The 13169-nt window shown below is 58.9% G+C and overlaps 1 protein-coding gene across 10 annotated transcripts; it reads left to right on the forward strand.

Annotated features, from left to right (window-relative positions):
• Positions 1–265: 265 nt before the first annotated feature.
• Positions 266–10836, forward strand: CUNH11orf24 (chromosome unknown C11orf24 homolog). Of its 10 annotated transcripts, XM_024749473.1 has the most exons (7): positions 280–392; positions 1076–1424; positions 2660–2857; positions 7185–7358; positions 8282–8670; positions 9283–9341; positions 10438–10836. In XM_024749473.1, exons 2-7 carry the CDS (start codon positions 1307–1309, stop codon positions 10763–10765), a joined length of 1266 nt encoding a protein of 421 aa, XP_024605241.1. In that variant the 5' UTR covers positions 280–392; positions 1076–1306; the 3' UTR covers positions 10766–10836. The 10 variants fall into 10 exon arrangements, with proteins under 10 accessions (XP_024605236.1, XP_024605241.1, XP_024605233.1 ...); XM_024749465.1 differs by having other exon boundaries at positions 8282–9341; XM_024749470.1 differs by having other exon boundaries at positions 1076–1360; positions 8282–9341.
• The last annotated feature ends 2333 nt before the right edge of the window (positions 10837–13169 follow it).

Below are 13169 nucleotides of genomic sequence, written 5' to 3' on the forward strand. Positions count from 1 at the left end.
ACTGTGAGACAAGCGGCAGGAACCATCACTTCCGGCAGAGACCTGCCCGAAATAGCCGCTTCCAGCCGCTCTCCAGACGTAGCTGGACCGTTCCGCGGTGGGCGGGGGCCCTGGGTACAGCCACGCCCCTCGCTTCCGGCTCGCCTCCTGCAGCGCCTGGAGCCGCTGGGCGGCTCCCGGCTTCGGCCGACGCTGCCCCGCCCTCCAGGACCCGCCCTCCCGTGACGTCACCTCCGGGGCGGTCCGGGCGGGGCCAGAGCTGGGGCGGCTGCCCTGAGCAGTCTTGCCTTGCGGTCGCGCTGCTCCGGTGCACGCCACGTCCGCACGCCGGACGGCGGCCGCTTCCCCGCCGCCCGAGGGCCTCCGGGCCGCCGCAGGCCTGCCACGCCCGGGTAAGGGGCCCTCGCTGTTGTCCGCGGTGCTGTTGTCAAGGCTGCCTGAGCCGGCTTGGGGCTGAGAGAGGGAGGTGGGGACAGGAGGGGTGCATGGGAGCACGAGAGGCAGAGGAGGGGGCAATGGGGCCACGAGAGGCAGAGGAGCGGGACAAGAGAAAAGATGAATGGGGACATAGAATGCAAGCTGGTGACGACTGGAGGTGAGGAATTGCAGGAGAGGAAAGAACGGAAGGAGTCAGTTGGGGGCCCAGACTCGGAAGGAGCATGGGTGGGAGCCCAAGAGGCGGGAGACAGGAGGAGAGCTTAAGGGGATCCCAAACCAGAGAAGAGACCCGGGTCGCTCCAGTTTGGGAGCGGAGGAGAGGGAAGTTGGGACACTCCCGGATGGGTGGGGAGCTAAAGGGTCCTGCCCGGCCAAGGCTGGGCCCCAGGAAGAGTTACCCTCAAAGAAAGAGTTGGCCCTTTAGGCGACCCAGGCCTCCCCCAAGCCCGCTCTACCTGGGAGGGTGTTGTGCATTTACATTTACCTGCTCGCCTCCTCCAGGTGAGTCTGGGTGGCTAGTTAGTGTGTGGAATTAGCTGTTAGGCTAGTATGCGGAATCCATGGTTTGCCGTAAGACATAAATATCTACTTAGAAATCTGCCTTTAATAATGTTGTGTTTTTTTTTCCTCCCTGGAGGAAGCATCTCTAAAATTTCAATACAGATGTTCAGCTTATATGCCAGACTTGCCTAATGGACAAAGGAATGTCAAATCTACCCAGACTGCCAGCAAAAACTAGCCTCTTGATCAGCATTTAGCCTGAGACCAAAAATTCCAAAAACCTGGAAGGAAGCGATGTAGTTAAGACGCTCTCCAGTGCTCTGGGTTCCCATCTGCCACAGAGACACTTCCTTTGGACCACAGGACAATGTCTGTATACACGAACCCACAAGTCTGTGTCGCGATACCAAAGTTCAGCCAGGTGACGTGTCAGGGCAGGTATCTGTGGTTTGCCCTGTACTTGCTTCCGCAATTCCTGTCCCTCGGTATGTATAGTTTCTCCAGCTCGGTGTAGGGACTGGGACCACGTTGCCGCTGATAAATAAGTTACTAGTGTGATGGAATGTGGCGGGCAACACTTGTGCTGAGCCCAGGAAAAAGGAATTAAGCAATTTGGAGTCTGATATCAGGTAACCTGCACACAGCACCCTGCATATAACAAACGGTTTCATAAAAGTTAAAAGTCAAGCCAAGGTTGGGAGCATAAGAAATTGGAAATGGGAGATGTTGAGAGGTAGCACAAAGTCAAGGACCAGAGAAGGTCATGAAGTTGGCACCCAGAGCCACATTCTGAGGGTGCCTTTCTAATATAGGGTTGCCTGGCTAGTGGGGTGCTGCCCCTTCCCTGCAGAACTTGTGAGGGGCTGACCCCTGAAAATGGGAACTCCCAGCAGCAGCCTAACCTCCTGTCTTTCCACCTGCCCTGCTCTCCTACTCAACACTTAGTCCTTCTGGCTTATTCCCTTCCTGCACAGGGGTCTCTTCTTTCTGAGACCTTGATCTGCCCAGCCACTCTGCACCAGATCACGAGGATAACTGGCCAGACCCTCATTTAAGGCTCACTAAAGCCTTTTCAGGGGAGACTGATTCTGAGTCTTGTTAATGCTTTGTCCGTTGTGAGTCAACTTAGATTAGCACAGGCCCCCACGTGGGAATCTTGACATTTAGAATACGCTGTTGGAAAGCAGAGTCAGGACCGTACCAGAGAGATGAAGTGACAGCACGAGGGCCTGTTCTTGACTCCGCACAGCGGCCAATTCCTGTCTCTGTGGGAGTGATCACCAGCCCCACTGGCTGAGGGAAGAGACCGTGACGGCATCCAGCAGAGGTCTCCTGAGCGACCAGTGGAGTTTCCTGAGATAGCTTTAGAGAGATGCGCCATGCACACGCTCACCTCATGTATGTAACTGTGATTGCACGTGTACACACATGGCAGTGTGCACGCAGGTGTTGCCATGTGCACATGGATACGAGTGCGTGTGTGCGCGTGTGACCACATGCATACGCACGTGTACCTATGCACATATGCGTGTGTGATAGAGAGCAGGCCCCTCCGTGGTGGTTCTCAGGCATCACCACCTACACATATCTGTCACTCTAGGAGGTGCTGAGTTTCTTTCATCTCCTCCTGAGTTTACACTAGAAAAATGCCTCCCTCCTCACTGGATTTCCCGCCCCCCATGCTTTTTCTAAGGAGCGTTTATTCTTTTTCAAACCGTAGATGCATCTTCTACCAGAGTGGAGCATCTGCCTGGATCCCACGTGTGCCACAAAGCGTGCCATGGCCTGGGAATGCCCTTCAAAGCCGTCCTCGCCTCCTGCAGAACCAAACCTCGCCCGACAAGCGCACAGTGTCAAGCCCTCAGCCCCCCGAGGAAGATGGCCCAGCCTGGGCACACGCCCCGAGCAGCTGCCTCTCGTGAGTGTCCAAAGCCCTGCAGGCAGGGCTACCTGCTCAGTGACAGGACAGTGAGCCCGAAAAGGGCCCCGAGGGGGCTTTGCAGGGACAGGGTGGGCAAAGGAAAGACAGTGAACCTCAGAGGGCCAAGCCGTCCAGTGTGCAGGAGGCCCGGTCTGTGGCATTTCGCCGTCAGAGCTTCTGCCTTCTTGGGTGGCCCTGGTGGGGGGTCCCCAGGCAGGTATGGGAACCGTGTGGTCCTCTGGGCCGTCTTCTGTTTCTGTGAGGTTCTCTCTGGGCCTCGTGTCATGATACTATGGGAGCCCCTCACTGCACGGGCAGGGGTGCTGCATCTCACTGATGCGGGGTGCGGAGGGGGCGCCTCTGAGCAGAAGGGGCCCTGGGAGGAGACTGACTAGAGTCTGTCCCTGGACCAAAAGTGGGACGGCCCGTGTCTGTTCCAGGATGAGGGACTGGACGGGAAGGCGGAAACCCATTCAGGCCCTTGAATCAGTTCCTCCTGCCTTAGCTGGAGCATCAGCTCTGAAGCGCCAGAGGCGGGGGTGGCAAACTGTGGCCTGTGGGCCACGTCTGTGCCCGCTGCCTGTTTTTGTAAATAAAGTTTTATCGGGACCCGGCCACACCCATCACATACCTATGGTCCATGACTGCTTTTGCAGACTTGAGTAGCTAAGACAGACCGTATGGCCCACAAAAATCTAAAATATCTGCTATCTGGCTCTCTATAGGAAAAAGTTTCCTGACTCTGCTCTGGAGGTTTGTAGTGAGGTGGCAGTGGAAAGCCTGGGCTGCATTCAGGAAGCCCCTGTCAGATCCAGGGCTCAGACTTGGGGAGCATGTTCGGCTCAGTGGTGGCATTTTTAATGCATTCAGTGGACGTGACTGGCCAAAGAGAGAGTCATTTAAATGCACTTATTTACGGAGAGCCCAGCTGCATTTACTTCAGCTAATGTGGGGGGAGTGGGAGCTCTCTGTGCCTGAAACCTCCCTGGTTCAGTCCTTCCCCCTCATGACATTGGTCTGTTTCTTCTCTCCCCACCCCACCCCCTCTGTTTCAGTCAGAACAAAGAATGCCTTTTGCTCTGGAGAAAACAGATGCAAATCTGTGGTTTGTAGGGCTGGGGAACCTTTTTAAACCTGTAAGACACCAGGAGCTCTTATGGACAGTTTTGGCGGGAGAGTACGCCATGAAGCTAAACTAAAGTTAGTGACTCTCACGAAGGGATTAGAAGCATGGGGGAGGGGAGTGCCCAGCCTTCCAGCAGAGTTTGTGCTCAAAAGGGTTTTTCCAGTCATGGGACCACTTTGCAAGAGCCCCCGCTGCTCACAGGAGAAAGAAAGCCACCTCTAGATGCCCCTTTATGCCGCACGGGGACTGCTTTCGCGTGGCCGCCAGCAGGGCTGGAAGTGCTCCTCGAGGGGGCCGGGCTGGGCCAGGAACTGCCGGTATTTCACGTGTCTGGCGAGGGTGGGCTCACAGGGGAGAGGCCGCGGGTCAGACTTTGAAGGCAGCCTCGCCATGTTAAGGAGCTTAGGAGTTATCCTGGGAGAGCAGGGGTTTTAAGCATTGGAGGCAGCGTCAGCTTTGTGGGTTACAAAGATCTTTCTGGCAGCTGTGGCATGGCAGATGGAGCAGGCCCAGGATGGGGACGCTTGAAGGTGACCCTTAGGGCTGCTGGGAAGCCAGTGAGCCTGCCCTGCTCCGCGGGAGGGCAGCCTGGCCACAGGGCCGTGGAGAGCAGCAGTTAGCATCAGTGCCAAGGCGAGGAGTCCGTCAGGACGTTTCGTTCAGGGTGACCTGAAGGCTCCCTTCCAAGACATTCTGTGGAACCCAAGAGCTTCGCCATAAGGGCCAGGGGAAAGGCTGAGGGCCTAGGGCATCTTCGGGCAGGACTGATTGTGGAGGCACCCCCAGGAGTCGCCAGCCCTCAGGCTCCCAGCAGACTGTGCTCTGCTTGCCCTGTGCCCACGTCGAGTTTGAGTCTCAGGACTAGCCCTCATTGCACGTGACTGGGCTGTTTTCCAAGGGGACCTGGGCCTCGCAGGCGGCCACGTGGGACTCCGGCAGTTGGGTGGGGCTGAGAACAGGATCAGGGCACACCCAGGACCGGCAGGGCATGAAGTGATGGGGCACTTGAGGCCACTGCCCCCTCGGTTCCCCTGTGGTGAGGGACCTGAGCCTGCCAGCACGTGGGAGAGACCTGGGGTGAGTGGGGAGACCACGCTGTGTGCTCGGGAAGCCAGTCCTCTTGAGGCTCAGCTGCCGTGGCGTCTCTGTAAGTTTCTGCAGTTGCACCAGGGCTTCTGCGACCAGGTCCACTTAGCCCACCCTCTGTCCCCTGCTGTGGAACCCCCTTACTGAGTCTCTCAGCCTTCTCAGGCCTTGCCCCCTGCATCGCCACCCCAGCTGCCCCTTGCTGGAACGCCTCGCTTGTCATACCCCTGCCTCGGGCCTGCACGGGCTCGCCTCCCCCCACACCAAAATCCAAACTGCCCCGTGGTGGCCTCTCTCTCTCTTGTTTAAGCCCAGGTCTCACTGTGCTGTCCCCAGGCCTCTGGCCCTGCTGTCATCAGCTGCTGCTCCTGCCACTTGCCCCCCTACCCCTTTCCCACCAGGTGGATCCCAACTGTCTTTCAGAACGTGGCCCAGGTGTTACTAGCCAGGTTACCTTCCCTGGCCCCCGCCTCCACCCCCCACCAGCTGAATTCCGTGCCTCGTGGGCCCTGCAGCACCCTGTCCCGTCCCACCCACCTCTGGGGCCTCTGCACAGAGGACCAGCCTCCACCTGACCCTTCGCAGCCTCCCAGGTGCCATCTCCTCCCTGTTTCCCGACTTAGTCCCTCTACGCTGGCACCAGCCTGCACTGACCTCTCTCCTGTGTCTCCCGTTGGAGGCAGGCTCCCTGGAGGAGGGGGCTGTGCGGCTCTCATCTTTCTGTCCTGAGTGTACTGCCTGGCACATGAGCAGGCACTCGGGGAGTATTGGACGAAGGGATGGGTGATGGGTGGATGGGTGATGGGTGGATGGGTGATGGGCGGTGGATGGGTGATGGGCGGTGGATGGGGGATGGGTGGATGGATGGATGGACGGGTGACAGGGGGATGGGTGATGGGTGGATGGGTGATGGGCGGTGGATGGGTGATGGGTGGATGGATGGATGGACGGGTGACAGGGGGATGGGTGATGGGTGGATGGGTGATGGGTGGATGGGTGATGGGCGGTGGATGGGTGATGGGTGGATGGGTGATGGGTGGATGGATGGATGGACGGGTGACGGGGATGGGTGATGGGTGGTGGATGGGTGTATGGATGGATGGATGGGTGGATGGGTGGGTGATGGGTGATAGATGGGTGGATGGATGGATGGGTAGGTGTTGGGTGGATGGATGGATGGGTGGGTGATGGGTGGATGGGTGATGGGCAGTGGATGGGTGATGGGTGATGGGTGGGGGATGGGTGATAGATGGGGGGATGGATGGATGGGTGGATGGGTGGATGGATGGATGGACGGGTGACAGGGGGATGGGTGATGGGTGGTGGATGGGTGTATGAATGGATGGATGGGTGGATGGGTGGGTGATGGGTGGATGGATGGATGGGTGGGTGATGGGTGGATGGGTGATGGGTGGATGGGTGATGGGTGGATGGATGGATGGACGGGTGACAGGGGGATGGGTGATGGGTGGTGGATGGGTGTATGGATGGATGGATGGGTGGATGGGTGGGTGATGGGTGATAGATGGGTGGATGGATGGATGGGTAGGTGTTGGGTGGATGGATGGATGGGTGGGTGATGGGTGGATGGGTGATGGGCAGTGGGTGGGTTATGGGTGGATGGTGGATGGGTGGATGATGGGTGGATGGGTGATGGGTGATGGATGGGTGAATGGATGGATGGGTGGGTGATGGGCAGTGGATGGGTGATGGGTGGTGGATGGCTGGCTAAGTGGAATCTCTCCATGTGGTCAGCTCTCACGGGTGCAGAGAAGTGCTCTGGGCCCTGCAGAAGCCACAGAGAAGTTGAGAAGGAAGCCTTGGCCCCCCTCTCTGCTGCTCTTTCATACTCTGAACTCTGAGCTGGGATAGTAAGATACATAGTGAGATTGGGTTAAGAAGTGCTATAAACCCGTCAGAGCAGGCACTGGGCGGCTCCCTGAACACATGGCTGAGACACTGTTCCTGAATGCTCTTCCTGAATGCCAGGCCCCAGGGGAAACATCTGGCTGGGTTTGCACCGTGGGACCTCTCGGAACACTCCACAGCCGGCGCGTTGCCAGGCCTGTGGCCCGTGCGTCACTGACCAGATGCCTTCCTTCTTGACCTTAGGTTCCTCAGCCGAGCAGCAGGGAACTGTTAGCAGCCTGAGGAACGGCAGGCTGGGAGCCTCGGGCACCGCCCAGCCTTGCTGCCAGCTCACCTGCAAGATGTGGACAGCCCTCGTGCTCATCTGGGTTTCCTCTTGGTCCTTATCTGAAAGCCACCTGACAGCCCAGCGTCCACGTAAGTGAGAAAGCCATTTGACTGCTGGACGGGCCTGCAGGGGCCCCGGAGCTCCCGGGGACTGGGCGGCGAAGGCCTGTTGGGCCAACATGGGACCTGGCCTCTGAGCCTTGAGAGGGTGACTTACTTGGCCTTGCAAAATTTCATTCCTTCCATAAACCTAGTCTTTATTGGGGAGTTTGTTGATCTACACATCACATATTTAGTTGCGCTTCTCCTCTGTGCCAGACACTATTCTTCTCCAGGAATCCTGCTTTGAATCCGATCATAAAGCCAAGAATTCTTGCATGGTGTGAATATCTGGGCAACGGTTTATCTGCTGTGTAAACCTGGGTGTGTGTTGGATAGGTTTTTTTAATGGCAAATCACACCTGTAATGCGAGAGATTATGATATTTTGAGAACTGGATCAAAAAATGAAGCTCTGGGGGCTTCCCTGGTGGCACAGTGGTTGAGAGTCCGCTTGCAGATACAGGGGACGCGGGTTCGTGCCCCGGTCCTGGAGGATCCCACGTGCCGCGGAGCGGCTGGGCCCGTGAGCCATGGCCACTGAGCCTGCATGTCCAGAGTCTGTGCTCCGCAATGGGAGGGGCCACCGCAGTGAGAGGCCCGCGTACCCCAAAAAAAAAAAAAGAAAAAAAAAAAAATGAAGCTCTGAAGCCTTTCATGGGCTTGGGGTTCAGAGAGCACAAAGGAGATTTTAAATCAAAGTGCTGAGCGCCTCTGTGATGGGCTGCGGGCCAGATGTGTGCAGGGAGGAGATGAGAGGGAAACGTGTTTGCCGGGCTAAGAAGCAAGGCACCACACAGCCTCCCCGGCCAGCCCCACGGGCCGGAAATTAAGACAGTCTTTGAATGATCCACCTGCACAGGGTTGAAGGTGATCATATCTTTTCCTCCCTTTTCTGACCCTAATGGTACTCAGTCCTCAACAAGACGCTGGAGAATTCAGAACAAAACTCATCCGTGGAAACCATTACAAGAGTCTTGAATGAAACGTCTGCAAGAATGACCTCGGTGACACCTTCTCCCATCACGTTGACCAGAGGGACTTGGGGAGGCAACCCCCCCTCTCCTGCGGTCACAGCAGGGACAACGCACAGGACAGAAGCAGGCGCGTCAGCGACGGCAGAAGGGACCCCTGACGGAGCCACCTCCGGGGTGCCCACGCCGCCTGTCGCGGTGTCTGACTGGCGGACCCCGTCCTCACCCCACACGCGGGCGCCTGGCAGCAGCACACTGTCTGGGCCAGCGACGCACACGACACCCACGCCGGCCACGGGTGCTCCCACAGCTGCTGCGGCCCTGGCAAGTGTAAGCGGCCCCTTGGGCTCGCACGATCGTCCCGGGCACACCCCCGGCCGTGCCACAGCCAGCCCCACAGTGCCCCTGAGTCCCCAAACACTTAACGCGCCCACACAGGGCCCCACCGTCCAGGCGCCAACGGCCCGGACTGCGGCTGACGCAGCAAGTAGGCCTGCGCCCACACTCCTCAACACAACCCCAGAACCCGCCTCCCCCTCTTCGGCTTCCGCATCCATGACAGTGGGGACCACGACCAAGGCCCCCCAGCCGGCTGCCAGCACAGCGCCAGCACCTGCCCCTCACTCCAGCCTGGCCCCCCCGACACGGCCCAGCCCCGTCACATCCATGCCGGGGGCTACGGGGCCAGGCACCACTCAGACGCCGGAGCAGGGCGAGCCTGAAGCCGTGCCTGGTACTGCTTCCATGGGGCCGACCCCTGGGAGCTCAGGGGACTCCAAGGTGCCAGCCACAGACTCGTGCCAGCTCAGCACCCAAGGCCGGTACCTGGTGGTCTCCAGCGAGCCCCTGGCCCAGTCCCCAGTGAACAAAAGTTTTCTCCTGGCAGTGCTCTTGCTGGGGGTCACCCTCTTCATCACAGTCCTGGTTCTGTTTGCCCTGCAGGCCTACGAGAGCTACAAGAGGAAGGACTACACGCAGGTGGATTATCTCATCAACGGCATGTACGCCGACTCAGAGATGTGAGGGGAGGGCGCTCGGCCGGGCCTGGGGCTGGGCCCTTCCCCTCCTTCCATGTTGCCTCTGAGGCCAAACCAAGTGCTTCCAGATTCTTTTGGTGCAATTTACGAGACGTGCCATTCGCTTAAACACATTTAATCGTTGTCCGATTAATTCCACGATCACTAAAGAGTTGCTGCTTTTTTCATATTTATTTTTGTAACGATCACGAGCAGGCAGTGATTCTGCCTTGGGGTGGGGTGGGCGGCCCCGGGGTGGGTCCCGACCTGAATTAAAGCAATGACCCTTTCCGCTCAGACCCTGTCTCCCCGTTTGTGTGGGCTGCGTCCTGCCCCCTCCCCCCATGGCGGCCGGGGAGCCTTTTCGAGATGCATGTGACAGGGTGTGTTCTTGTAAACGTTGAATGTAACACGAGGCCCTGGCCATCTGCTGTGTCTGTGCCGCTCTCCTGGGCTTCGCTCTTAGGCCCAAACCTGCCCCAACCTGGGTGGGAGGAAGCCCAGCCTTTGAGGGTCTCTGGCACCGCGTGGAGGTGGGGCCCCTTCCTCTAACCCTCCTTTTTCAGCACTGAGAGGTGGCGGACGCGTGAAGCCTGGTTTGGGCGCGAGAGCCGAATGCAACATGTAAACCACACCTGAGCTACACAGCATGGCCAGGTCGGCGGGACCTGCCCAGGCCAGGCTCTAGGTGACCCCACACAGCTCACGGTGTGCCCTGGCCGAGTGGAAACCCAATACGCTGGTGCCGTGGGATAGTCATCACTAGCACCTCGCTCCAGGTCACCCCGGAACCCAGGGGCGCGCTAGGCCCGAGTGAGCCCAGGGCCCTGTCCTCAGCGGCACGATTGCCCCGGGGCCAGGCCTCATGTCCGCAACGGCCCTCGGCACCCACACTGTGCTTGTCCCGTGTCACACGCTGTCCTTGTGTTTCATGCACGAAACTCATTCAGCCCTCACCCCCGCCCCAGGAGATCAGGGCTCTGATCCCCATTTTAAAGGCGGGGCCACTGAGGCAGAGGAGACCTAACTTACCCACTGAGGGCCAGAGTCCAGCTCTTTCCTTAACTATTTTGTTTTACAGCCGCCGGGGCTGCACTTGGCATTCTAGCTTCATCTGCTTACCAGCCGGAGGGAGGCAAGAGAGCTGGCGGGCAGCACGTGAGGCTGCGTTCCCAGGCCAGGTATGCAGCCACCAGCTGTGTGACCCGGAGCAAGTGTGGCGTGTTGTGGACTCAGCTGCTTTACCTGGGCGATGGGGAGACTGTCTGTCTGTCACGGCCCCCAGGGGCATGCTGCCTGGAGCGATTCCAGGTGGGGAGTTGACTCTTGCTTTCTCAACTACTCTGAACCCTGAGGAGGAGACCGTTCTACCTGGAGACTCCAGTTTCCCCATCACAGAAATCTCCTGAGCCAGGCCTGCGTGTCCACTTCCTCTTATTGAAATTCTGCCTCCCCCAAAAAGGATTTCAAATGGCGCATAATAAAAGACAATGGTAGTGAACTCCCAAACCATTTGAAATAACTTACGAGAGTAGGGAGGAGGGACGGGAACGGTCTTCACCCGTTTTCTAGCTCCATCCCAGGTTTCCCCAGCCCACCTTTTCTCACTGGTTGGTTCAGGGGGCCCAGCAGACCCCTTTCCCTCCCCAACAGCTATGCTGTGTGTCCTGACAGCTAGGCTCCAAGCAGCCTATGCACCTGTGTTTCTCCCTGCCCTAGCCGACCCGTCGTACACCTGGGCCCATCTGCCGTGTGATCACAGGTGCTGGCGCTGACTGTGGCTGAGAAAGTGTCAGCCTCACTGATCTGAGCTCCAGGCCAGATCTGTTGTCCTTGAGTCTGAGAGGCCACCTGCTGCCCGGGTCAGGCAGCTCTGCACAGAGTGGAGAATCGGGGGGATTTAGGGGGTGCCCTTTTCCTCTGCCAGCATCACCCCAGCCGCCTGTCAAGGGCAGGCTCCACACCCTGGCTGGTGGGGTCTCACCCGATAGAGACAGAGCCTTAGACCCCCGTGAGCCATGGAACACTGGGTGGCTTGTTCCTCTCCAGGGGTGTAGGACAAGGGGCAACCCGCAGGGCTGGCTTTCATCCTTAGCCTGTGACCAGGGGCCTCTGCCTGGCACTCCTACCTCCAAGGAATGGGGGCGTGGAGTGTCACGGGGCCTGCCTGTCCCTCTGCCCCAGCCAGGACTCCAAGTCCTTTCCTCCCAAGAACTGGTTGTGCTCTCCACCACCCCCCTCCCTCCTTAGCGGTCCTATTCCCAACCATCCACAGTCATTTTGGCTCCATGATGGGCCACAGATTTGTAACACGTGAGGCCAAGCTCAGCATCAGCCCTCAGGGTTCTTCCTAAAACCAGTGGCGTCACTGCTTACGGGAGCTGGAGACCTGGGCTTCATCCTTGAGGCCGACTGACCATCCTAAGTTCCTGTGCATGGGCCTCTCCCCGGCCAGAGTCCTTCCTGCTGTCCTGCCTGGGGCCCCTCCACCACCTGCCAGCTCCGACCCAGCTGTCTTCCACCCTGCAGCCAGGGCCCCCTCAAGATACAAACTTGACCACACCTTTCCCTGCCAGCAGCCCTTCCCGGATAAAGACCAAGCTGCCATACCAGGCGTTCCAGGCAAACCTTCCAGTGCATTCTGGCTGAGCGGAGACTGAGGGGAGGAGCCAGCCTCGAGAAAGCTCATAGGAGATGGGGAGCACGGAGGGCCCCTCCATGCAGGCCTGTCCAGATCTAGAGGGGCTCGACTTCCCTGGCAGTCCAGTGGTTAAGACTCCGTGCTTCCTATGCAGGGGGCCCGAGTTCGATCCTGGTTGGGGAACTAAGATCCCACATGCCACGCAGTGCGGCCAGAAAATAAAAAATAAACCAATCTAGGGGGAGCTGCACGTCTGAGCCCCAGGCCAACCCCTGCCTTGGAAGCCACCAGCCTTCAGGGGCCAGGGGGGGAAGTCCCATTCAGACTCAGCTCATCAGGCCCGTTCCACACTAGCTGTTTGCCAACCAACTGGGGATTCAGACGTGAAGCTGTCCGCCAGCCCCTCCGCCGCTCGCCATGTGGTGCGCGAGAGTGAGAAGCGATGAGGAAGGAAAGAGGAGGCAGGCGGGGGCACCTGACCCACCTGGGATGCTGGGGGGTGAGGGGGTGGCCCCTGGCAGGGGGGTGCTCAGAGCCTCTTTCCCCCGGCTCTCTGCTCCAGCGACAGGGGCTGTGGCTGGTTCAGTGCACAGAGCAACACCGGCACGAGGGAGTAGCAGCGTCCCCGTTCAACGGATGAGAGTCCGGGGGGAACGTGCCAGGAGGTCAAGGTCAAGTGAGCCAGATTCGGGGTTTGGTTCCAGTAGGGGCTTTCTTCCCTTCACAGTGAGGAAACCGAGGCACGGGATAGCCAAGTCACTTGCCCAAGGTCACCCTCCCAGCAAGTGGCAGGACAGGATTCACTCTTGGTCGGTCTGCCTGTCTGTAGTCAAATATTGGCTACCTCGCAGAGGCTGTTTCCTCTTGGGGCAGCCCCGCGTCCTCAGGCCAGCGAAGTCCACGGGCTCCCCCTGGCGGCCGAGGCTCCCTCCTTCACCCTGGGTGCTGGCCCTGGCTGAAGACACTGGGTCCCCCTCCAGCCCGCTGCACCCACCCCACCCACGCCCCAACTTTGCCCGGGGTGGGGGGACTCCCTCCAGCCCGGCTCTCTTGGCATCGGGGCGCCTTCCTTGTCCCCCCACCCTGGAAGAACTCACCCACTCACTGCTCCTAGACCGGGTCTCTTCTACGTTGGCAAAGAATATTCTCCGTGGAATTATGTCATTTGTGCC

This window comes from Neophocaena asiaeorientalis, unplaced genomic scaffold (assembly GCF_003031525.2).
Source record: "Neophocaena asiaeorientalis asiaeorientalis breed wild unplaced genomic scaffold, Neophocaena_asiaeorientalis_V1.1 scaffold43, whole genome shotgun sequence".
Lineage (NCBI taxonomy): Eukaryota > Metazoa > Chordata > Mammalia > Artiodactyla > Phocoenidae > Neophocaena > Neophocaena asiaeorientalis.